Here is a 27656-nt window from a genome sequence, read left to right as displayed (position 1 = left end):
GTGGGAGGGATGGGGTGGCTGGGTGATAGACATTGGGGAGGGTATGTGCTCTGGTGAGCACTGTGAATTGTGTAAGACTGATGAATCACAGACCTGTACCTCTGAAACAAATAATACATTATATGTTTAAAAAAAAAAGAAGAAGAAGATAGCAGGAGGGGAAGAATGAAGAGGGGGAAATCAGACGGGGAGACGAACCATGAGAGACGATGGACTCTGAGAAACAAACTGAGGGTTCTAGAGGGGAGGGGGTGGGGGGATGCGTTAGCCTGGTGATGGGTATTAAAGAGGGCACGTTCTGCATGGAGCACTGGGTGTTATACACAAACAGTGAATCATGGAACACTACATCAAAAACTAATGATGTTATGTATGGTGATTAACATAACATAATAATAAAAAAAACCTGCTATGTGCCAGGCTCTGTTTGATGTATGGTGCTTATTTTTTTGAGGTGCCTTTTTATGATTAGATATTCATTTCAAATACATGAGAATAATTAATCCTTAGTTATATTTACAGGTGAAAAAACTAAGATTCACATATCTATTTGAAATACAAATTTATATATAAAACTATGGCACATAGTAGGAATTTAGTAAATAATTGTTGATTTGTAGGTAGACCATAGATGGAGAGATGGATGGGTGGATGGATGGATGGATGGGTGGATGGATGGATGGATGGGTGGATGGATAGTCAAAATGCCAGTCAACCTTTCTTGCCACCTTATTCTCAGGAATTCTTCAGGATAAATGTTTTCCAATTTTGTTTTTCAGAAATAATGGCATTAAAGTATTCTATTTTCTCAGACTTTAAGATATAAACCAACTATTCATTTTTTTTCAAAAGATACTGAGAATATAAACTCACCTCCTGGGCCATCACTGACTGGAATAGTTGAAAGTACCTTCTTTAAAACATTTGCAATATTTATAGGGCTGCTTAGAATAAGCCAACTGAAAGATTTAATGATAATAATCTCCATATTTCTTCTAAAATTGATTTCCGGTTTCAGTGAATTTGGAAAGAGTCCTAGGACATCAAATAAATAAAGATCTTAACATGAAATGAATCTTCAGAATATGTTCATAAATTTACATTTTAAACATGACCAGAAAATATATATCATTGCCCATTATTAAGGTAATACTTTAATGAAAAATTTTCATTTGCATGAAATAAACCTTTTTGGCTACAGATGAAAGGATTTTATGGTAGCAACAATGGTTTTGTGAGTTAAATGATCCCAACATCATCAGGAACGAATCACAAGTGCCTACCATATGAATTACAGCACCATGAGTCTTAAAAAGGTATTTCTGTGGAAAGCATTCTTCCCATCTGTAACAATCAGATTCTGCTTTGAAGTCCTGCTAGAGTCTCACAATACATGAGACAGCCACATGCTACCCAAACTTTTCTCTCAACTTGAGTTTGACTGCATTTTCCCAAAGAACAATATGGCAACTTAATGATGAAGGGCTTTAGAGAAGAAAATGGCTACAGTTTTTGTAATTATACTTCACTGTGTGTGAATTCTTAAGTCATCTTTTCTGGACATAGCTATAGAAATTATGCCAGTGGATATGCAAAATTAAATTTCAAATTAAAATGGGACAAAAGTATGTCTCCTTTGATCCCTACGATATTGAATTTGCAATGAAGTCTTCACAAACATTTCAGGCCCAAATTAAACTAAACTGTTAAAAAATGAATAAATTGTTATTGAGGCTTTTTAACTATATCAGTTACAAAAATGATATAAATCAATAACAGAGTAGGTTGTCAGTATTTCAAAGAGACTGTCACTACTCTTATTTTCACTCCACTACCTCTCCTGAGTGGATATGGGGGTGAGGATTGCCTCTGTCATCTCTTTTTTTTGTTTTGTTTTTTACTTGAAGCTTTCCTCAGCAGATGAAAAATAATAATGGAGAAACACTGGCAGTAAATGGGAGACTGACATCAGCAAAGTTAAGAGATTAATAGTAGAAGTAAAATGACTTGTCTAATAGGTCACTTTGTGTCATGTGTGTGTGTGTGTGTGTGTGTCTATTTCTTTATTAGTCCAATGAATCATGACCCAGGTACTTTCTCTTGCAGTTGGTTGCTGATTCTAGAGTCTAATCTATTCCAGGATGGCGAAATAACAATGGTAACTAAATTGTAGGTTAGAGAGAGTTCCTCTTCAGTGTACACCAGAATTCTCTCTGTCTTAACTTCCCTAGAGAATTCCAATTCAGTAGTTTTTGTAATTTCATAAAAGAAACAGGCTATCTGGGAGTATCTCTCATTTCCCTGGGCTTTTATAGTAATGTTTCAGTTATCCACAACAGGCATTGCTGAATACATTTAGGTTCTAAAAGAATGAAGTATATAGAGTTTGGGAACTTTGTTCCCATTTTTCCTTTATATGCTTTACTATTTATGTTCTATCTCATCACTGATAAAGAAAAGTTAAAAAAAAAAAAAAGAAAAGTTAACAGTAAAAAGAACAGGCCTCTTTCCATTATAAAATAATATATAATAACACTGGCATCAAATATGCTAATATGAAGTGGCCACTTTAACCATATAAGAGGATATTATTTGCAATCATATATAAAACTGAAAGCCTAGTAACAACTGAAATATCTAAAAACAGAGGATTGATTGGTACATTAATACATTCAAAATAATATTGTAGAGGACTTATAAAATTTTTCCCACTATAGATATTTGTAAGTTAAAAAAATTATAATATGATAATACTCTTTTATTTTTAAAATAAAACAACAAACATGAAATACCACAAAAGTAGAATTGGCTAATCTTTGGTTGGTAGGACTGTGGATTTATTATCATATATAATTATTTTACTACTATTTATTGTTTTATTTATTATTTATTCAATATTAGACAATATGTTTATATAATATATAACAACATATATCATATATCATATAATACTATTTAATTCTATTTACTATTTATTCATTATTTTCTATTATTTTCCAAATTTTCTATAATGAACTTAAGTTAATTTTGGTTTTGAAAACAGTTTTTTTTAATGGAAATTAAAATAAAGCTAGTTAGTGTTTCCTTTCACTACCACTATACTCTGAGAACTATTTGGGAAACATTAGAAGTGTTTGAGACATACTTTTGAAGGGTGAATCCTTTTTTGACCTATGAGTTGGTTATTAAATACACTTTAAATGTATTGTTTAATTGTTGAGACTTCTTTGAGCAACTTTTCATTTCAAACAACTTTTCTGAACTAGTAAAAATGCTGACACAATATGACATATAGCCAGAAGTAATACTCCGTAGAATATCAGGAAATCAAATAGAAACTGATAATTTGAACCAGGACCATATTTACAACTTACTTTATAATTCTTTTCAGAAACAAAAAATTACATTTGCTTCTAGTAAATCAACAGAACTGAACAGGATTTCTAACTGAAAATGCCCTTGCAGTTCTCTTTCTCAGTGACATCTCATTGTTGGTAGTTACCACTTCAGCTGTGTTTGGTCGTGAAAAGAAATGACTTGTTACAATGTAGCTTCCTTCTCATGCTTGTAGTTTAATGATGATTAGATTAAATTAATTTAATGCTTTTTGAAACAACCAGGCTGCATACAGGATTCTTTAGTGTTGTAGCAGTAGTATAGTAGTGTTAGTACTTTGTTAATGCTTCATTCTGGAAGATTTCCTCAAAAGAGTATAAGGTGCCAAATTTCACTTTGAAAAAATATTTCTTACAGAATTCTGTTGTAGTCAGTGCAGTAAGGTAGTGGGGAAGACTGTCGAGTCTGATTTTCAGTGAATATATACCAATTTCAGTAACTAACCTGAGCCTGCCCATGTTGCTACTCCATAGGCTCCTCCCTAAGCTCTACCCCCAAACTCCCAAAATAATCCAGAAGCTAAAGGTATATGTAGACCTTAAGAACCTAGTTCTATCACCCTATCTGGTGATGTCTTGGCCCAAGATGCAGCATGTTATATAGATGCGTTTTTCTACTTGCTCACTTTTTCCCATAGCCCTCACACTCAGGACACTCCAACCCCCTTGAAAAAAACATTGCTAGTTATGGTCTCACTATAATTTTTCAACTGTTCAGGTTAAGTTTATTGTAACATGCAGGTTGAGTTTTTGTGAAAATAGGAGTAAAAAGTCATAAAAACAACTTGCAATTATGCCTATTAATAATGTTACACACACATACGCACACACACACACACACACCACTGAAACTTTTATCTCACATGTCCTGATAAATAATACTTTGACATTAATAGCCGTACTTGGCTTTCTAAATACCTCGTATATATGTACAACAGTAATGGACACAGTAGAACTCAGGTTAACAAAACTAAAAAGTTATTCTTGAAATCCTTGAGTGGAAGAGAGGGCACAGGCCTTATAGAAATTCATTTCTTTATTTCACTTGAATCTTTTGTGCATGCATAACTCAAAAGTTCAGCTGCTTCAGTCTGTGGCTTAAAATCACATGGGTAGCATGTGAATGGAAATAAACCCTGTAGGTAGAAGAAAGAGGAATTTGGATAGAGATCAAAGATTAACTTCATTCCATTCTTTCCTTCCACTTTTTACTATCCCATCTAAATTTGGTATTTTATGAGCCTTTTTTTTATTTCCAAGGGAAACAATGAGCTTAAATCAGATTTGAGACTTTCTCTCTTTTTCTAAATCCATGTGATTTGATCTACTCAGTAATAGCTTTAGATAATTGAATGCTCAATTGTTAGGAACCTTTAGAATGAAAGATATGGCATACTGGCTTGATTTATTATTATATGTTTTAATTTCTCACTATAGCCCTGGTTTGGAGTTATAGGAAAAAACTTCTGAATATTTAACAATATGATTAGCAGAAATATTTGCCTTTTTGCCTCTGGGTATTATGAGTATTTCTTGCATTTTTATTTTCTGGAATGGAACTAGTTACTATGTGCTATTAGCTTTGAACATTTCTAAGCATTAGAAATCAGAACTTTGCATTACACATTTTTGAAAGCTTAGCATTCTTTTTATAGTAATCATGTAAGAAGGTGGGGAGTTTAGTATGGTCATCCTCATTTCTAAGTGGCCCATGGAAAAGACTCTTATTGGTATCATCATGAGGTCCAGAAAAAGTGAGGAATATTTCAATACTTGAAAACAGTTTTTATCTAATTTTAAAATACTTTTTAGAATAATTTTTGCCAACTATTTAGAAACATAGAGTAATTATAAATGACTATTTTGACTTCTATCAAAATAGTAGCTAAATGGATAGAGTCAACAATGAAGTGCTTCAAGGTAGTGGGGAAGTGAAATCTTGTTTTTGGCTTACCTCAAATGCTAGAGCAGTACATCATTAGTTTTTGATGTAGTGTTCCATGATTCATTGTTTGTGTATAACACCCAGTGTTATTGTAAGTTCTTGCGAAGTTCTGGACAGTTATAGTTTATTGGGTGGATATCTCAGTGCATTCCAAAGATTAAGATTATATTATTCTATTGTTCCAAATGAAAGAAACTTAGTTTGGTTTGGGGGTCTAGTTGTTTCACAACTTGATAGGCTTTCATTTAGTTCTATCAACTTTATTCTGAGAATTCCTTTCTTTTTTTTTTTTTAAAGATTTTATTTATTTGAGAGAGAGAATGAGAGAGAGAGAGAGAGAGCATGAGAGGGGGAGGGTCAGAGGGAGAAGCAGACTCCCTGCCGAGCAGGAAGTCCGATGCGGGACTCGATCCCGGGACTCCAGGATCGTGACCTGAGCCGAAGGCAGTTGCTTAACCAACTGAGCCACCCAGGCACCCGAGAATTCCTTTCTTCTCAAAGACCACAATGCTTTAGAGAAGAACAGAGATCAGGTTTGAAAGTAGTCCAGCCAGGCTTGCAGAGCATGCACTTCCATATTCAAGATTATTCTTTCACATTTTTATGGATTTAGAAATATTCTAAATATTATAAGTACTATATGAATGAAGAAAAATGAAAAAAATGTTCTTGTACTGTAGAATGGCTAATACAAGAAGCTAAAAATTTGAATTACTGTAAACATTGTAACTATTGAGACAAAAGTAATCAATTTGCAAATGTTGGGGGGTGGAGAGGAAGGATGAATAGGTGGAGAACAGGGGATTTTTATAAAGGACAGTGAAACCATACTATAGGATAATATAATGGTAGATACCGGACATTATGCATTTGTCAAAACCCATAGAACCATACAATACAAAGAGTAAATCCTAACCATTGGCTTTTGTTAACAACAATATATCAATACTGGCTCATCAGTTGTAGCAAATGTACCACAGTAATGCAAGATGTTAGTAATAGAGGAAAAGACAGTGAGGTATATGGGAACTCTGTACTTTCTGCTCAGTTTTTCTTTAAACCCAAACTGCTATTTAAAGTCTATTAATTATTAAAAATATAATTGATTTAAAAATTAAATGTTTATTTCTTGCAAGTTCTTAAAGCAATTTAAAAAAATGAAATGCCAGTGCTGTGCCTGTGCTATGTCTGGGTGTCTTTATTGCTTGAAGTAAATATGGAGTAAGGTAGACTTCCTTATTGTAAGTTCTTATTTTGTTTTTTGTTTTTTTTGTTTTATTTATTTTTTTATTATGGTATGTTAGTCACCATACAACACATCATTAGTTTTTGATGTAGTGTTCCATGATTCATTGTGTATTACACCCAGTGTTACTATAAGTTCTTGTGAAGGCTACTTTCACCTTGGGATCCAGCTTGGAGAAGGGACTAGGTTTGCCTCCCCAGCTGCTAATTTCCATGATATTCTCAAAGTCTTCTTTCATCAAGTAGTAGGATTCCATAAGAGCAATAACATCCTGCACTCCTTCTACCCCTTGTGAGGTCAAGGGCTGTACAACTGCATCCCTTATATGTGACAGATAATCCACATTTACAGTCCTTTTGCTGGAATCAGTTCTGAGACTCATGTGAAGTGCTAGGTCCTGTACAATATGATAATGTTTGCTAATAGATGAGTGCTTCCCCAACCAGCTTGGGAAGGTAAGAAACTGGGTCATGTACCCCCTCATTAACTCTCCAGGAAGAACACTGGCATAAATGGCCTGTGTGGGCAGAAGACTCCAGTTTTGCTTACTCTGGATCTGATGGTCCACTAGATCACCATCACATAGGCCATCTGCTGCTCTGCTTAAAAGCATCAGGTGCTTTTTCATGTCACCCCCTGCAGCTACAGGCTTCACATGTATGTCGTTCTCCTGGACAAATAGGGGTGCTATTGAATAATCATGAAAAAAGAGATCTGACTTGTCCACAAGTGACATGAGTGGTCTCCTCTCCAGCTGCAAACACTTTCCGGGCAACATCAAATGGGCCCAGTCTCATATCCTTTTTGGTTCTGTGAGAATCAGCCTTGGCCTGGTCATAGGTTAGTGCCTTACTTCGTGGACACCACATCCTCACATTGTGTAAAACCTGTCTGATATCTTGATTAGCTCCCCAAATTATTTCATTCATAGCTGGAGGCGGGGCTCTTCAAACCCTCTTTAAGTGCAATAGACATCATAGCACCCTTAAGCTGTTCAACTCGAGGTCTTTGAAAACTAAGATCAAAACAATAATGAACCAAAGAGTGAATCTTGGGATGATTTCTATCATTGCACATACAAATAATGGGAATTTTTTTATGTTTTATCAGACCAGTTAATTCCTCAATTCCTCCCCTGTCCTCATTGCCTACCATACCATCTACTTCATCCATGATGAGAGCAAGTTTCGTGCTTACTGAATGGGCTGCTCTACCTGACCTGTGTTGAGAAGTTGAATAAAAGCCCGTGATGCTGGTATTATTCAGTGATTCAGCAACAATCTCCTTCAAACTGTTTTTACTCTGAATGTCACTTGCATTCAGTTCCATGTAGCTATATCCCAGTTCCTGACAAACCAGAGACTGGATTCTGAATACAATGAAGAGTTAAATGAAGATGATTCTCAATCTGATGAGAAAGACCAAGAGTCTATGGAAACTGATGCACTGATCAAGAAAAAGACAAAATCTTCAAAGCCTTCAAAATAAGAAAAAGACAAGGAGTCCAGAAAAGGAAAAACTTCAAAGAAATGAAACTATTTTTGACTACTGATAGCCACTTTTTACTTACCCCATTGAAGAGTCTAGGTTGTCTAGATAATGCCTTGGTTTTTCCAAAGTGATCATATTTTATCATAATGGGGCAACTCAGTAGTCCCATTATAAATAAATGGTGGGGTACAGCTAGAGGGATGTAACCAGTAGGCTAACATACACCTCTTATAGAAGTTGATAAAAGTGCTTGGGTCCTCCACTGTCCCCTGTCAGTCTAATTAGATTGTACTTCAAATTGACTGTGTATAATCAGAAACTACATGTGGGCTTTGGAGTCAGATTTTAGGTAACAATAATATGCCTGGGAACATTGGTACTAAGGCAATTTTTGTAGGCTTAAGAATTTATCCTAATAGCCTTTATAGGACTGGTACTGATTTTTTTTAAAAAAGTGATTACTATTATGTGGTGAAATTTTGTAAATAAATCACAATACAAAACAAAACAAAACAAAAAAATGAAATACCATATTGAACACATGGTTTTACTTACTTTCATTCATCTTATTTCTTTTTTGTCATTGTCCTTGAAATTGGGCAAGTTGGATGCAGTGTTAATTTTTTTAAAATGTTGAATGAGAGACATTTACATTTAGCAGTCCGAGAGTCTATACATCCTGAAACACTTCCACGTGAAAATAGCAAAACTACTTTTTAAAATTTTTGAATGCCTTCCAAAAAGATGAAGGAAGGTGAGCAAATCCTGTAGCTGTTGGCTACCCTGGGCTATCCCAAAGTCTCCAGCTGGATAGAGCTTGAACATTATTAAAAGATTACTGCATACTGGAAAAGGGAGTCAAAGACTTGGGTCTATGAAGGGAGAAGTTTTGTTGGAGACCAGCATAAAGAAAGGAATAAGAAAGGGCAATTCTAAGAAAAAGGGTGAATGGAAGAGGAAATACTGCTGAATAAAAAAAACAAATATATCTTAGCTAAGGCTATGAATAGAGGGAATTTCAAAAGCAATGAAAATAAAGGGAAAAAACCTCATTTTTTACATGAGAATTTGTAATCAGGTTTTGGGTCCACATATACAGTAACTGTGCATTAAAAAAAAAAAAAGTCCCTGCAGTCTAAGAATTTAAAATTTATCCTAGGTGATAGTATCCCAGCCATCCAGTAGAGGCAAACAAAATCACACTCAACCCAGGTTCAGGCTCCAAAAACTTCTTACATAGGAAGTTCCAATGTACATGAGCTCAAAAAAAAAAAAAAAAAAATTAAAAAACAGGAGAATTAAGACATCATGAGGATGAATCAGCAGAAACAACAAATAGTAATACTAGGCCATAAAGACTTCAAATAACAGATACAGAATATAAAATAATTATGGGTAAAGAAATAAAGGAAGAAATAGAATGATGAGCAAAGAATAAGAAGCTATAAAAATAAGAAGTTATGAAATCCAACTGAATAGAACTCCTGGAATTGAACAGTATAATCACTGAAATGAAGATACCAATAGAAATGTTAAACAGTAGATTAGACACATGTGGAGAAAGAAAGACTGGAAGGTAGATCTGAAATAAAAATATATATAATTCAGGACAGAAAGAGACATAAAAAATATGAAACAAAGCTTAAGAGACATTGAGAATATAATGACAATGACCACATACATTTAATTGGAATTCCAAAATAAGATAATAAATAAACAACTTTATTTCAACAAATTTGAACACTTAAGTAAATTTCTAGAAAAATATAACTTATGAAGATATAGAAAGCATGAGTAGTCCTATAGTTGTTAAAGAAATTCTATCAGTAGTTAAAAATCTTCCTCAAAAACCACAAAACTCAAATGGCTTTCCAGGAGATTTCTACACAACTTTCTAGAATCAGATAATGGAAAAAGGTGATCCTGACCACATCAAAATTCAACATGGCCAATATAGGACTGAAAAATTATAGATTAACCCCATTCATGAACATAGGTGAAAAAATCCTAAACAAACCATAGTAAAACAATTCCAGCTGTGTACAAAATAGATAATTACATCACAACCAAGCTTATTTTACTCCTTAAATTTAATGATGGCTTAATATTAGAAATACTAATTAATGTGACTCACAACAACTATGAAATTATAGGAGAAAAAACATCTCATTTTGGTATAAACAAATTTATCTATTTATAATAAAAACTTTAATTCAAAGTAGAAATAGTAAAGTCCGTCCTAAAACTGAATGAAAGCACAATAAGATGCCATTATTCACTCACTTACTTGACAAATTATACCAAACGTTGGCAAGGATGTGACTAAACTGGAATTCTTATATACACTGCTTCTCAGAGTGTGGTTGATTATTATAGCCTGTTAGAAATAATCTAGTATTATTTAGCAGATTTTAGGCCACAATGATTTTAGTCCATTGTTGCACATGTGAACCACAAGAGTGTTATAAAAATGTTCTGTGGGCATTGTTTGTAATAACAAAGCATTGGGGTTTTGTAATAACAAAAAATGCAAAAATCTGTCATCAGGAGATTGGGTAAATAAGTTCTTTTATACTCATACTATGGCCTACTACACAACAAATAACTATAGCTACATTTATCAACAGAGATGAGCTAACAAGATATTGAATGAAAAGAGCAAGTTGTGAAAATAAAAAAATATTTTTATAAAGTTAAAAAAAAATGCAAAGGAATTATCAACACAAAGATCCTAATTTCCCACAGAGAGGAGGAGGGATGTTAACAGAAGTACACAAGGGGCTTCAAAAGTATTGCTAACATTATTTTCCTTAAATTGGAAAGTGAGTGAACAGGTGTTTCTCATATCATTATACTTTATAATATATATAGATGTTATTTATTTTTTATATTAACTATTTCATAATCAAAATTATGTCTATAAAAATCTAATGTGATGTCTATAAAAACCTAATGTGATAGTTAAGTAATTTGAGGTGATACTTAAAAAAAACCGAAAAACTTCCTTTTATAATAAGACAAATGATGGAGATAAGAAACAAAAATCAAGCAAAGGAGATTATTGACCTTATTAACACTTGTCAAATGCTATCAAGTTTTTCATCCAGGTACATATAGAATGTGTTGTGAAAGCCACTACTGTGCACTGGGGAGGAGCCATATTGTTTAGTATAAATTTTTGTTGTGATACTTCTTAGCTGTGGGATCTTGGATTTTGGTTCCCGCATTTGTAAAATATAGATAGTAATGGCACCTAATTTATTAAGTTTTTGTAAGTATTAAATGAATTAGCTCATGGAAGGTACTGAGAAAGGACACACACATAATAAAAGCTCAATCAATATTAAATTCTAGTAATATTCTCTTCTGATTAATACTTTGAAATGTTCTGTTTGTATTATGATAGGCTTTGGTCATTTGACGAAGCAGTTGATGACATTGGCTGATGGACACGTGGTGTTGGCTCTAGAAGGAGGACATGATCTCACAGCCATCTGTGATGCATCAGAAGCCTGCGTAAATGCCCTCCTAGGAAATGAGGTAAAAAATTAGAAGTACACAAGAGTAGGGCTAAAGGACTAGGAATGTATGCATGCATATATTTAATTTTTTTTAATCCCATGTAATCAGAAAGCACAATGTTGCTCTTCTAATTTTAAGAAAGAAGGTAAGCTTTTAGGAGAAGTTTACATGTACTCCTGTTATATGGTATAACTGTTGTCCAGTTAATCCACATAGCACTTCCCTCAATCAGGTTATTTGTGAGCTCAGTAAATAACTCTTGGGAGGAGAAATGCTTTGTATATTGACCCAACTAATAAGCAATGAAACACTGAAAAACAGATTACTCAAAATTTCTCTTGAGATTTTCCATAGGACTGTGTTAGCACAAGGGGGAAAATAAAATTAAAAAAAAATTTTTTTATCTTTATTGAAATACAGTTGACAAAATTGTAATACATTTAAAGTGTACAATGTGATGATTTGATATATTATACATTGTGAAATGATTCCTTCCATGAAATTAACACATTCATCACCTCACATACTTTTTGTTCATTTCTTTGTTCATTTGTTTATTTGTTTGGTGAAAACACTTAAATTCTACTTTCTTAGCAAATTTTAATTATAACTATAGGCATCATGTTATACATTAGATCCTCAAACCTTGTTCATCTTGTAACTGAAAGTTTAAAACCTTTTATCAACCTCTCTTTATTACTCCCACCCCTCCAGCCCCTGACAACCACTATTCTACTCTGTCGCTACAAGTTCAACTACTTTTTTCAGCAGGGGAGTGGTCAATAAGTGATACCATGCAATATATTTTTCTCTGTCTGGCTTATTTCACTTAGCGTAATGCCCTCCATGTTTATCCATGTTATCAAAAATGACAAGATTTTCTTCTTTTTAAAAGATTGAATAATATTCTATTGTATGCATATATAAACACATATATACACCACATTTTCTTTATCCATTTACCTGTTGGTGGACATTTAGTTTGTTTCTGTACCTTGACTATTGTAAATAATTCTGCAGTAAACATTGGAGTACAGATATCTGTTCAAGGTAGTGATTTTGTTTCCCAGATTATATACCCAGAAGTAAGATTGCTGGATCATACATCATAAAACATGTGGTTTTAGTTTCTTGAGGAATCTCCTACTGTTTTCCATAGTGGCTGTACATCTTACCTTTCCAACAACATTGCTCAAAGTTTCCCTGTTCTCCACATCCTTACCAGCATTTATCTCTTTTCTTTTTGATAATACATGAGGTAATATCTCATTATGGTTTTGATTTGCATTTTCCTGGTGATTACTTATATTGATCATCTTTCCATGTACATGTTGGCCATTTATATATCTTCTTTGAAAAAACATCTAATTGGGCCTTTTGCTCATTTTTAATTGATTTATTTGGGGTTTTGCCTTTTTGGTTTTTTGCTATTGAATTGTATGAGTTCTTTATATTTTAGATATTAACCTCTTATTGGATATATGGTTTGCAAATATTTTCTCCCATTCCATAGGTTACCTTTTCATTTTACTCACCTTTGCTGTGCAGAAGTTTTTAAGCTTGATGTAGTCCCACTTTGTTTGTTTGCTTGCTTTTGTTGCCTTTACTTTTGGTGTCAGATCCAAAAAAAAACATTGCCAAGGCTAATGACAAGGAGATTATCCCCTATGTTTTCTTCTAAGAGTTTTATGGTTTCAAATCTTATGTTTAAGTTTTTAATCAATTTTAAATTGATTTTTGTGTATGATGTAATATAGGAGTCCAGTTTTATTCTTTTGTGTATAGCTGTTCAGTTTTACCAACACCATTTATTGAAGAGACTATTCTTTCCCCATTGTATATTCCTGAATCCTTTGTTGGAAATTAATTTACCAATGTGCATGAGTTTATTTTGGGCCCTTTCTTCTGTTCCATTAATCTGTGTGTCTGTTATGCCAATACCATAGTGCATTGATTACTTGTAGTATATTTGAAATCAAGAAGTGTAATGACTCTAGCATTATTGTTCTTTCTCAGGATCCCTTCATCTGCTTGAGGTCTTTGTGGTTTCATATGAGTTTTAGAATTTTTTTTCTATTTTTGTAAAAAATGCCTTTTGATAGGAATTGAATTGAATCTATAGGTTGCTTTGGGTAATATGAACATTTTAATAATATTAACTCCTCTCATCCATGAACATGGTATATCTTTCCATTTATTTGTGTCTTCTTCAATTTCTTTCATCAATATCTTGCAGTTTTTAGTGTATAGACCTTTCACTTCCTTGGATACATTTATCTCTAAGTATTTTATTTTTTTATGATACCATTGTAAATGGGATTTTTTTATTTCTTCTTCAGATAGTTCATTGTTGGTATATAAAAACTGATTTTTTATGTTGATTTTGCCTTCTGCAACTTTACTGAATTTGTTTATTAATTCTAATAGTTTTGTGGTGGAGTCTTTAGGGTTTTCCATATATATCATGTCATCTGCAATTAGAGACAGTTTTACTTTTTCCTTTCCAATTTGGATGCCTTTTATTTCTTTTCATTTCTTAATTGCTCTAGATCATACTTACAATACTATGTTGAATAAAGGTAGCAAAAGCAGGCATCTTTGTCTTGTTCTTGATCTTAGTTATGGTGTTAGCTCTGGGCTTGTCATATATGGTATTTACTATGTCAAAGTATGTTCCTTTTATACTGAATTTTTTGAGATTTTTTAATCATAAAGGATGTTGAATTTTGTCAGATGTTTTGTCTGCACCTACTGAGATGATCATATGATTTTTATCCTTCATTTTGTTAATGTATTGTATCACATTGGTTGATTTGTGTATGTTGAACCATTCTTGCATCCCTGGAGTAAATCCCACTTGATCATGGTGTATGGTCCTTTTAATGTAATGTTGAATTCAGTTTGCTAATACATTGTTGAGAGTTTTTGCATCTATGTTCATCAGGGATATTGGCCTGCAGTTTCTTTCCCTGTAGTGTCCTTTACTGGCTTTGGTATCAGGGAAATACTGGCCTCCTAAAGTGAGTTCAGACATGTTCCCTCCTATTCAGTTTTTTGGATGAGTTTGAGAAGGATGGGTATTAGCACTTCGATATTTGGTAGAATTCACCAGTGAAGCCATCTGATTCTGGACTTTCCTTTTTTGGGAGCTTTTTGATTACTGATTCAATCTCCCTACTAGTTATTGGTCTGTTCATATTTTCTATTTTTTCAGAATTCCGTCTTGATAGGTTTTATGTTTCTAGGAATTTATACGTTTCTTCTACATTATCCAATTTATTGATGTATAATTGTTCATAGTAGTTTCTTATGATCCTTTGGATTTCTCTGTCATAAGCTGTCAAGTCTCCTCTTTCAAATCTGATTTTATTAATTGAGTCTTTTTTCTTTTTTTCTTAGTCTTGTTTAAAGGTTTATCAGTTTTGTATATCTTCCTAAAACCAGCTCTTAGTTGCATTGATTTTTTTCTATTGTTTGCTGCATCCCATAAGTTTTAGTATGTTGTATTTCCATTTTCATTTGTCTCAAGATTTTTTAATTTCTCTTTTCATTTCTTTGACCCATTGGTTGTTCAGGAGCGTGTTGTTAAATTACCACATATTTATGAGTATTCCAGTTTTCTTTTTGTCATTTATTTCTAGTTTTATGCCATTGTAGTCAGAAAAGTTACTTGGAATGATTTCAGTCTTTTAAAATTTGCTGAGACTGGTTTTATGGCCTAATATATGATTTTTCTGGGAGAATGTTCCATTTGTGCTTGAGAAGAATGTATTTTTTGCTGCTGTTGGATAGAATGTTTAGGTCCATATGGTCTAAAGCATAGTTTAAGTCCAATCTTTATTGATTTTCTGTCTGGCTGATCTATCCATTATTGAAAGTGGGGTATTAAAGTCCCCTAATATTGTATTTATGTGTATTTCTTTCTTCAAATCTGTTAATACCTGCTTTATAAATTTAGCTGCTCCTATGTTGGGTGCATATTTACAAGTGTTATATACTCTTGATGAATTGACCCCTTTGTCATCATATACTGACCTTCTTTGTCTCTTATTACAGTTTTTAAGTTACAGTCTATTTTTTCTGATATAAACATACCTACCCCTGCTTTCTTCTGGTTTCCATTGGCATGGAACATCTTCTCCATCCCTTCATTTTCAGTCTGTGTATACTTAAATCTGAAGTTATTCTCTTGTAGGCAGCATATAATTAGGTCTTATTTTTGTATTCATTCAACCACTCTATGTTTTTTGATTAGAGATTTTAGTCTATTAAATTTGAAGTATGAATTGATATGTACAAGCTTACTATTGCTATCCTGTTTTCTGGCAGTTTTATAGTTCCTTTCTTCCTCTCCTGCTGTCTTTTTTTGTGCATTGATGATTTCCCATAGTGTTATGTTTTGATTTCTCTGTCTTTTGCATACTTCTATAGGTTTTTGCTTTGTGGTTACCACGAGGCTTGCAAAAATCTTATAATAGTGTATTTTAGGCAGATAACATCCTAACTCTAATGTATATAGAAACTACCTTTTTACACTCCCTTCCCACAATTTATGTTTCTGATTTCTGATCACAATTTATACCTTTTTATATTGTGTATTCATTAACAAATTATTGTAGTTATAGCTATTTTTAACACCTTTGTCTTTTAACCTCTACATTAGAGTTATAAGTGATTTCCCACTATCATTACAATATTAGAGTATTCTGAATTTAATTACATGTTTACCTTTATCAGTGAATGTTATACTTTCATAGATTTTTACGTTACTAGTTAGTATTCTTTCATTTCAGCTTGAGAAACTCCCTTTAACAGTTCTCGTAAGGGCAATCTAATGATGATGAATACTTCAGCTTTTGTTTGTCTGCAAAATTGTATCTGTCCTTCAATTCTTAATGAGTGCTTTTTTGGGTAGAGTATTCTTGATCAGCAGTTTTTTTCTTACTGCACTTTGAATATATCATGCCACTCCTTTCTGGTCTTTAAGGTTTCTGCTGAGAAATCTGCTCAAAGTCTTAAAGAGATTCCCCTATCTGTGAAAAGTTGCTTTTCTCTTGGTGTTTTTAAGATTCTCTCTTTGTCTTTAACTTTTGAAAATTTAATGTGCCTTGGTGTGGGTCTCTTTAGATCCATCTAATATGGTACTCTTTGGGATTTCTATATTTGGATGTGTTTCTCTCCCCAGGTAAGGATAGTTTTTAACCACTATTTCTTCAAATAAGCTTTCTGGTCCTTTGCTTCCCCTTCTGGAATTCCTATAATTCCTTTGATTTGCTTCATAGTGTCCCATAGTCCTTTAAGCTATCTTTACTGTTTTCATTCTTTTTTTTCTTTTTGCTATTTTGACTGGATGAGTTTCACTGCCCTGTCTTTGAATTCACTGATCTTTTCTTTCATTTAATCTAGTCTCCTCTTGAACTCTTCTATTGAATTTTTCAGTTCAGTTATAGTATTCTTCAATTCTGTGATTTTTGTTTGGTACCTTTTAATATTCTCAATCTCTTTGTTGAAATTTTCACTTTGTTCCTGTGTTGCTTTCCTGACCTCAGTGACATCTTCACAGATTTTTTTTTTTTAATTCAACTTAGTTAACATCTAGTGTGTTATTATTTTCAGGGCTAGAATTTAGTGATTCATCAGTTGCATATAACACCCACTGTTCCTTATATCAGGTACTCTCCTTAATGCCCATCACACCATCACCCAATCACCCCATCCCCACCACCCATCTCCCCTCCAGCAACTGTGTTTGTTTCCTATAGTTAAGAGTCTCTTATGGTTTGCCTCCCTCTCTGTTTTTATCTTATTTTATTTTTCCTTCCAATCCCCTATGTTTATATGTTTTATTTCTTAAAGTCCACATATGAGCAAAATCATATGGTATTTGTCTTTCACTTACTGTCTTATTTCGCTTAACATAATACACTCTCGTCCCATCCACATCCATGCAAATGGCAAGAATTCATTCTTTTTGATGGCTGAGTAATATTCCATTATATATATAGAATGTATATATAATTAAAAATGTGTGTGTGTGTATATATATATATACACACACACGCACAAACACCAGATCTTCTTTATCCATTCATCTGTCGATGGACATCTGGGATCTTTCCATATTTTGGCTATTGTGGACATTGGGGTACATGTGCCCCTTCGAATCACTGTTTTTGTATGCTTTGGATAAATACATAGTAGTGTAATTGCTGGGTCATAGGGTAGCTCTTTTTAACTTCTTGGAGGAAATTCCATATGGTTTTCCAGTGTGACGCTTTATTTTTTATATTGAGTGTATACAAGTGTTAAGACTGTGTTATATGTTTCACCTTTTTTTCATGAACTTGCAATATGACCACTTACAAAATAAACATATACAAAATCATTTTTTAAATCTGTCATGCATATTTTTTTATTAACATATAATGTATTATTTGTTTCAGGAGTACAGGTCTGTGATTCATCAGTCTTACACACTTCACAGCACTGACCATAGTACATACCCTCCCCAGTATTCATCACACAGCCACCCAAACCCTTCCACCACCCTCCACTCCAGAAACCCTCAGTTTGTTTCCTGAGATTAAGAGTCTCTTATTGTTTGTCTCCCTCTCTGGTATCATCTTGTTTCATTTTTCCCTCCCTTCCCCTATGATCCTCTGTTTTTTTTTTCCTCAAATTCCTCATATCAGTGAGATTATATGATTTATCTGATTGACTTCTTTCACTTAGCATAATATCTTCTAGTTCCAGCCACATCATTGCAAATGGCAAGATTTCATTTTTTGATGACTGCATAATATACCACATCTTCTTTATCCATTCATCTGTTGATGGACATCTAGGCTCTTTCCATAGTTTGGCTATTGTGGACATTGCTGCTATAAACATTGGGGTACATGTGCCCCTTAGGATCACTACATTTGTATCTTTGGGGTAAATACCCAGTAGTGCAATTGCTGGGTCATAGGGTAGCTCTATTTTCAACTTTTTGAGGAACCTCCATCCTGTTTTCCAGAGTGGCTGCACCAGCTTGCATTCCCACCAACAGTGTAGGAGGGTTCCCCTTTCTCCGCATCCCTGCCAACATCTGTCGTTTCCTGACTTGTTAATTTTAGCCATTCTGACTAGTGTGAGGTGGTATCTCATTGAGGTTTTGATTTGGATTTCCCTGATGCCGAGTGATGTTGAGCACTTTTCCATGGTCTGTAAGGCCATTTGGATGTCTTCTTCTTCTTCTTCTTCTTTTTTAAAGATTTATTTATTTATTTGACACAGAGAGAGAGATCACAAGTGGGGGTGGGGGCAGAGGGAGAGGGAGAAGCAGGCTCCCGGCCGAGCAGGGAACCCAATGTGGGACTCGATCCCAGGACTCTGGGATCATGACCTGAGCCGAAGGCAGACGCCTAACTGACTGAGCCACCCAGGCACCCATCCATTTGGATGTCTTCTTTACAGAAATGTCTGTTCATGTCTTCTGCCCATTTCTTGATTGGATTATTTGTTCTTTGGGTGTTGAGTTTGTTAAGTTCTTTATAGATTTTGGATAATAGCCCTTTATCTGGTATGTCATTTGCAAATATCTTCTCCCATTCTGTCAGTTGTCTTTTGGTTTTGTTGACTGTTTCCTTTGCTGTGCAAAAGCTTTTTATCTTGATGAGGTCCCAATAGTTCATTTTTGCCCTTGCTTCCCTTGCCTTTGGCGATGTGTCTAGGAAGAAGTTCCTGCGGCTGAGGTCGAAGAGGTTGCTGCCTGTGTTCTCCTTTAGGACTGTGATGGACTCCTGTCTCACCTTTAGGTCTTTCAACCATTTGAAGTTTATTTTTGTGTGTGGTGTAAGGAAATGGTCCAGTTTCATTCTTCTGCATGTGGCTGTCCAATTTTCCCAACACCATTTGTTGAAAAGACTGTCTTTTTTCCATTGGACATTCTTTCCTGCTTTGTCAAAGATTAGTTGACCATAGAGTTGAGGGTCCATTTCTGGGCTCTCTATTCTGTTCCATTGATCTATATGTCTGTTTTTGTGCCAGTACCATACTGTCTTGATGATGACAGCTTTGTAATAGAGCTTGAAGTCCAGAATTGTGATGCCACCAGCTTTGCTTTGCTTTTTCAACATTCCTTTGGCTATACGGGGTCTTTTCTGGTTCCATACAAGATACAAGCAAGAGTGGGCATCCTTGTCATGTTCCTGATCTTAGGGAAAGGCTCTCAGCTTTTCCCCATGGAGTATGATATTCGCTGTGGGTTTTTCATAGATGGCTTTTATGAATTGAGGTATGTACCCTCTATCCCTACACTGTGAAGAGTTTTAATCAAGAAAGGGTGCTGTACCTTGTCAAATGTTTTTTCTGCATCTATTGAGAGGATCATATGGTTCTTGTTCTTTCTTTTATTAATGTAGTGTATCACATTGTTACATTTGTGGATGTTGAACCAAACTTGCAGCCCAGGAATAAATCCTACTTGGTCGTGAATAATCCTTTTAATGTACTGTTGGATCCTATTGGCTAGTATTTTGGTGAGAATTTTTGCATCCATGTTCATCAGGGATATTGTTCTGTAGCTCTCCTTTTTGATGGGGTCTTTGATTTTGGGATCAAGGTAATGGTGGCCTCATAAAATGAGTTTGGAAGTTTTCCTTCCATTTCTATTCTTTGAAACGGCTTCAGAAGAATAGGTATTAATTCTTCTTTAAATGTTTGGCAGAATTCCCCTGGGAAGCCATCTGGCCCTGGGCTCTTGTTTGTTGGGAGATTTTTGATTACTGCTTCAATTTCCTTCATGGCTATGGGTCTGTTCAGGTTTTCTATTTCTTCCTGGTTCAGTTTTGGTAGTTTATACATATCTAGGAATGCATCCATTTCTTCCAGATTATCTAATTTGCTGGCATATAGTTGCTCATAATATGTCCTTAAAATTGTTTGCATTTCTTTGATCTCTCCTCTTTCATTCATGATTTTATTTATTTGGGTCCTTTCTCTTTTATTTTTATTAAGTCTGGCCAGGGTTTTATCAATCTTATTAATTCTTTCAAAGAACCAGCTGCTAGTTTCGTTGATCTGTTCTACTGTTCTCTTGGTTTCTGTTTCATTGATTTCTGCTCTGATCTTTATTATTTCTCTTCTCCTGCTGGGTTTAGGCTTTATTTGCTGTTCTTTCTCTAGCTCCTTTAGGTGTAGGGTTAGGTTGTGTATTTGAGACCTTTCTTGTTTCTTGAGAAAGCGTTGTATTGCTGTATACTTTCCTCTTAGGACCGTCTTTGCTGCCCCCCAAAGATTTTGAACAGTTATGTTTTCATTTTCATTTGTTTCCAGGAATTTTTTTAATTCTTCTTTAATTTCCTGGTTGACCCATCCTTTCTTTAGTAGGATGCTTTTTACTCTCCATGTATTTGAGTTCTTTCCGACTTTCCTCTTGTGATTGAGTTCTAGTTTCAAAGCATTGTGGTCCGAAAATATGCAGGGAACGATCCCAATCTTTTGGTTCTGGTAGAGACCAGATTTGTGAACCAGAATATGATCTATTCTGGAGAATGTTCCATGGGCACTAGAGAAAAATGTGTATTCTGTTGCTTTGGGATGGAATGTTCTGAATATATCTGTGAAGTCCATCTGGTCCAATGTCTCATTTAATGCCCTTATTTCCTTGTTGATCTTTTGCTTAGCTGATCTGTCCATTTCAGTGAGGGGGTGTTAAAGTCCCCTGCTATTATTGTATTACTGTCAATGTGTTTCTTTGCTTTTGTTATTAACTGACTTATATAATTGACTGCTCCCATGTTAGGGGCATAGATATTTAAAATTGTTAGATCTTCTTGTTGGATAGACCCTTTAACTATGATGTAGTGTCCTTCCTCATCTCTTCTGATAGTCTTTGGTTTAAAATCTAATTTGTCTGATATAACGATTGCCACCCCAGCTTTCTTTTGATATTCACTAGCATGGTAAACGGTTTTCCACCCCCTCACTCTAAATCTGGAGGTGTCTTTGGGTCTAAAATGAGTCTCTTGCAGACAGCATATCTATGGGTCTTGTTTTTTTATCCAATCTGATACCCTGTGTCTTTTGATAGCAGCATTTAGCCCATTTACATTTAGGGTAACTATTGAAAGATATGAGTTTAGTGCCATTGTATTGCCTGTAAGGTGTATATTGTCTCTGTTCCTTTCTGGTCTATGTTACTTTTAGGCTCTCTCTTTGCTTAGAGGACCCCTTTCAATATTTCTTGTATGGCTGGTTTGGTGTTTGCAAATTCTTTTTAGTTTTTGTTTGTCCTGGAAGCTTTTTATCTCTCCTTCTATTTTCAATGACAGCCTAGCTGGATAGAGTATTCTTGACTGCATAGTTTTCTCATTTAGTGCTGTGAATATATCATGCCAGTCCTTTCTGGACTGCCAGGTCTCTGTGGATAGGTCTGTTGCCAATCTACTGTTTCTACCATTGTAGTTTACAGACCTCTTGTTCCGAGCTGCTTTCAGGATTTTCTCTTTGTCTCTGAGACTTGTGAGTTTTACTATTAGATGTCAGGGTGTTGACCCATTTTTATTGATTTTGAGAGGGGTTCTCTGTGCCTCCTGGATTTTGATGCCTGTTTCCTTCCCCAAATTAGGGAAATTCTCTGCTATAATTTGCTCCAATATACCTTCTGCCCCTCTCTTTCTTCTTCTTCTGGGGTCCCAATTTTCTAATGTTGTTTCACTTTATGATATCACTTATCTCTCAGATTCTTCCCTCGTGATCCAGTAGTTGTTTATCTTTTTCTCAGCTTCTTTATTCTCCATCATTTGGTCTTCTATATCACTAATTCTGTCTTCTGCCGCATTTATCCTAGCAGTTAGAGCCTCCATTTTTTATTGCACCTCATTAATAGCCTTTTTGATTTTGACTTGGTTAGATTTTAGTTCTTTTATTTCTCCAGAAAGGGATTCTCTAGTATCATCTATACTTTTTTCAAGCCCAGCTAGTATCTTTATAATCGTCATTCTGAACTCTAGTTCTGAAATCTCACTAATGTCTGTATTGATTAGGTCAGTGACAGTCAGTACTGTCTCTTGTTCTTTTTTCTGAGATGAGTTTTTCTGTCTTGTCATTTTGTCCAGAGGAGAATAGATGAATGAGAGAACAAAATGCTAAAAAAAAAAAAAAAAATGCTAAAAGGGTAACAACAACCCCAGAAAAATACACACTGAACAAATCAGAAGACACCTGAAATCGGGGGGGTGGGGGGAGGCAGAAAGAATATGTTCAGGCTGGTGAATATAACAGAGCCACACACTAGATTTTTGGTGTATTTTGGTCTGTTAGGAGAAATTGTCTCCCAAAATTTTAAAGAAAGAAAAACATATATATATATACAAAAATAAGGGTAAATCCGATGAAGGGAGGGAATATGACTGTAAAGATGAAAATTTAAAAGATTTTTAAAAAGGAATTGATAAATTGGTTGAAAATAGAATGAAAAAAAATTTTTTTAATTAAAAAAGAGAGAATGTGATCAGGCAGGAGACTAGGACAACATCATACACTAGATTTAGGGTATATTTTGATCTGTTAGAAGAAACTGTATCCCAAAATTTTAAAGACAGAAAAACTTATATGTTTGTATATATGGTTAAATACAATGAAGAGATAGAATATGACTGTAAAAATGAAAAATTAAAAAAGATTTTAAAAAAGGAATTGATAAGATGTTGGTTGAAAAGGGAAAGAAGAAAAATTCAACTAAAAAAAATAGAAAAAGAAAAATAAAGAAAATTTTAAAAATTAACTTTGAAAGACTAAAGCATCTTGGGAAAAAAAGCCATGAATTCTATGTTCTGTATTCCCCTAGTGCCAGGGTTTTGCTGTTCTCATTGATCAGTAAACTTCGTCTTGGCTCGATGTTCTTGCTGATCTGGGGGAGGGGCCTGTTGCAGTGATTCTCAAATGTATCTGCCTGATGCGGAATTGCTCCCCCCTTTCCAGGGGCCAGGCTAAGTAATCTTCTTGGGTTTGCTCTCGGGAGCCTTTGTTCCCTGAAAGCTTTCTGTACAGCTTTGGAGGACGAGAATGAAAATGGTGGCCTCCCAATCTCTCATCCTGGAGGATACGAGCACTCAGGGCCCCACTCCTCACTGAGCCCTCAGTGAAAAGCAGTCAATCACTCCTGTCTCCCTGGTCTCTGGCTGCACTCCATGCTCACCCATCCTGTGACCGAGCATTTTTATCTCTGGAACACAACCCTGTTTGGAGTCTCCAAACCCAGCAGATTCCTGTGGTGCACTCCCTTGCTGCTCCCTGGATCTGCCACTTGTTGGGTCCCTGCTGGAAGAGTAGTGGCCCAACTGTGCTGTGGATCACAGTTTATGGCAACCCAGAGCTGGGAGCCCACTCCTCGGCTCCGTCTTTGTAGCTGGCTTCCCTGCTCCAATACCTGGGAGCTCTGCCACACTCAGGCACCTCTAGTCTTTCTGTGACCCCGAGGGTCCTGAGACCACACTGTCCCAGTGAGGGTCCCACCCCCCTCTTAGCCACTGGAGCGATGTCCCTCAGCGGAGCAGACTTCTAAAAGTTCCAATTTTGTGCTTTGCTGCTGTGTCACTTGCCGGTAGGCAGCTGAGGAGGCTTCCTCCCCCCATGGTCTATCTTCTTGAATATCGCCTTGGATTCACTTCTCCACACGTCCTACCTTCCAGAAATTGGTCGCGTTTCTGTTCACAGAGTTGCTCTTACTCTTTTCTTCGATCTCCTGTTGAGTTGGTAGGTGTTCTGAATGATTTGATAACTATCTAGCTGAGTCCTGGGAGCAGATGAAATTTAGGTCTCCTACTCCTACTCCACCATCTTGCTTCTTCTCCATGCATATGTTTTTTAACAGTGACTTATGCTTTTGTCTGTAGTATTTATGAGGGGGAAAAAAGTATTTTTTCTTCTGCATGCTGAACACATAAGTTTTATTGTCATCTTTATCTTACAAATCTGTACTGCTTCAACATGATTATTGTGCCATATTTATTTATTTTTATTTTATTTTGTTTTATCATGTTATGTTAGTCACCATACAGTACATCATTAGTTTTTTGATGTAGTGTTCCATGACTCATTTTTTCGTATAGCACGCAGTGCTCCATGCAATACATGCCCTCCTTAATACCCATCACCAGGCTAACCAATCCCCCCACCCCCCTCCCTCTAAAACCCTTGGTTTGTTTTTCAGAGTCCATAGTCTCTCATGGTTTGTCTCTCCCTCTGATTCCCCCCCTTCATTTTCCCCCTTCCTAATGTCCTCCATTCTATTCCTTATGTTCCACAAATAAGTGAAACCATATGATAATTGACTTTCTCTGCTAGACTTATTTCACTTAGCATAATCTCCTCCAGTCCCATCCATTGTTGATGTAGAAGTTGGGTATTCATCCTTTCTGTGGCTGAGTAATATTCGATTGTATATATGGACCACATCTTCTTTACCTATTCATCTGTTGAAGGGTATCTCGGCTCTTTCCACAGTTTCACTATTGCAGACATTGATGCTATGAACATTGGGGTGCATAAGGCCCTTCTTTTCACTACATCTGTGTCTTTGGGGTAAATACCCAGTAGTGCAATTGCTGGGTCATAGGGTACCTCTATTTTTAATTTTTTGAGGAACCTCCACACTGTTTTCCAAAGTGGCTTTACCAACTTGCATTCCCACCAACATGTAAGAGGGCTCCCCTTTCTCCACAACCTCTCCAACATTTGTTGTTTCTTGCCCTGTCCATTTTTGCCATTCTAACTGGTGTAAGGTGGTATTTCAATGTGGTTTTGATTTGAATTTCCCTGATGGCTAATGATGATGAACATTTTTTCATGTGTCTGTTAGCCATTTGTATGTCTTTTTTGGAGAAGTGTCTGTTCATGTCTTCTGCCCATTTTTTGACTCGATTATTTGTTTTTTGGGTGTTGAGTTTGAGAAGTTCTTTATAGATCTTGGATATCAGTCCTTTGTCTGTAGTGTCATTTGCAGATGTCTTCTTCCATTCTGTAGGTTGCCTCTTCATTTGTTGACTGTTTCCTTTGCTGTGCAGAAGTTTTTAATCTTGTTGAAGTCCCAAAAGTTCATTTTTGCTTTTGTTTCACTTACCTTTGGAGATGTATCTTGAAAGAAGTTGCTGTGACCGATGTCAAAGAGGTTACTGCCTATGTTCTCCTCTAGGATTTTGATGGATTCCTGTCTCACATTGAGGCCTTTCATCCATTTTGAGTTTATCTTTGTGTATGGTGTTAGAGAATGGTCGAGTTTCATTCTTCTGTATATAGCTGTCCAAGTTTCCCAGCACCATTTATTGAAGAGACTGTCTTTTTTCCATTGCATATTTTTTCCTGCTTTGTTGAAGATAATTTGACCATAGAGTTGAGGGTCCATATCTGGTGTTCCATTGGTCTATATGTCTGTTTTTGTGCCAGTACCACACTATCTTGGTGATCATGGCTTTGTAATATAGCTTGAAATCAGGCAGCATGATACCCCCAGCTTTGTTTTTCTTTTTCAACATCTCCTTGGCGATTCGGGGTCTTTTCTGATTCCATACAAATTTTAGGATTGTTTCTTCCAGCGCTTTGAAAAATGTCATTGGAATTTTGATCAGGATGGCATTGAAAGTATAGATTGCTCTGGGCAGCGTAGAGATTTTAACAATGTTTATTCTTCTGATCCATGAGCATGGAATGCTTTTCCATCTTTTTGTGTCTTTTTCAGTTTCTTTCATGATTATTCTGTAGTTCCATTGTACAGATCTTTTACCTCTTTGGTTAGGTTTATTCCGAGGTATCTTATGGTTTTTGGTCCTACTGTAAATGGAATCGATTCTCTAATTTCTCTTTCTACAGTTGCATTATTAGTGTATAAGAAAGCTGATTTCTGTGCATTGACTTTGTATCCTGCCACATTACTGAATTGCTGTATGAGTTCTAGTAATTTGGGGGTGGAGTCTTTTGGATTTTCCACATAAACTATCATGTCATCTGCGAAGAGAGATAGTTTGACTTCTTCTTTGCCAATTTAAATACCTTTTTTTTATTGTTGTTGTCTGATTACTGTTGCTAGGACTTCTAGTACTATGTTGAACAATAGTAGGAAGAGTGGGCATCCTTGTCATGTTCCTGATCTTAAAGGAAAGGCTCTCAGCTTTTCCCCATTGAGGATGATATTCGCTGTGGGTTTTTCATAGATGGATTTTATGAACTTGAGCAATGTTCCCTCTATCCCTATACTCTGAAGATTTATAATCAGGAAAGAATGCTGTATTTTGTCAAATGCTTTTTCTGCATCAATTGGGAGGACCATATGGTTCTTCTCTCTCCTCTTATTAATTTGTTCTATCATATTGATTGATTTGCGAATGTTGAACCACCCTTGCATCCTGGGGATAAATCCCACTTTGTCGTGGTGGAAGATCCTTTTAATGTATTTTTGGATCCTATTAGCTAGGAATTTGTTGAGAATTTTGGAATCCATATTCATCAGGGATATTGGTGTGAAATTCTCCTTTTTGATGGGGTCTTTGCCTGGTTTGGGGATTAAGGTAATGCTGGCCTTATAGAATGAGTCTGGAAGCTTTCCTTCTGTCTCTATTTTTTGAAATAGCTTCAGGAGAATAGGTATTATTTCTTCTTTGAATTTTGGTAGAATTCCCCAGGGAATCCATCAGGCCTTGTACTCTTGTTTTTTTTGAAGGTTTTTGATCACTGCTTTAATCTCCTTACTGGTTATTGGCCTATTCAGGTTGTCAATTTCTTCCTGTTTCAGTCTTGGCGTTTCATAGGTTTCCAGAAGGCATCCGTTTCTTCCAGGTTGCTCAATTTCTTGGCATATGGTTGTTGATAATAATTTCTAATAACTGTTTCTATTTCCTTGGTGTTAGTCGTGATCTCTCCCCTTTCATTCATAATTTTATTAATTTGGGTCCTTTCTCTTTTCTTTTGGATAAGTCTGGCCAGTGGTTTGTCGATCTTCTTAATTCTTTCAAAGAACTAGCTTCTAGTTTCGTTGATCTGATCTACTGGGTTTCTGGTTTCTAATTCATTGATCTCT

General features: G+C 35.3%; 1 protein-coding gene and 1 pseudogene across 1 annotated transcript in view; one reads left to right on the top strand and one right to left on the bottom strand.

The window, feature by feature from the left end:
* Positions 1-27656, top strand: part of HDAC9 (histone deacetylase 9) — a 901117-nt gene that overhangs the window by 804348 nt on the left and 69113 nt on the right. Inside the window, exon 24 of the mRNA XM_081800450.1 lies at positions 11484-11617. Within this exon, the coding sequence (XP_081656576.1) occupies positions 11484-11617 (134 nt within the window). The remainder of the gene's footprint in view (positions 1-11483; positions 11618-27656) is intronic.
* On the bottom strand, positions 6598-8212 carry LOC145716650 (replication factor C subunit 1 pseudogene; annotated as a pseudogene).

Source organism: Leptonychotes weddellii, chromosome 12 (assembly GCF_054177405.1).
Source record: "Leptonychotes weddellii isolate Sample4059 chromosome 12, ASM5417740v2, whole genome shotgun sequence".
Lineage (NCBI taxonomy): Eukaryota > Metazoa > Chordata > Mammalia > Carnivora > Phocidae > Leptonychotes > Leptonychotes weddellii.
This window is presented reverse-complemented; position numbering and strand designations above follow the sequence as displayed.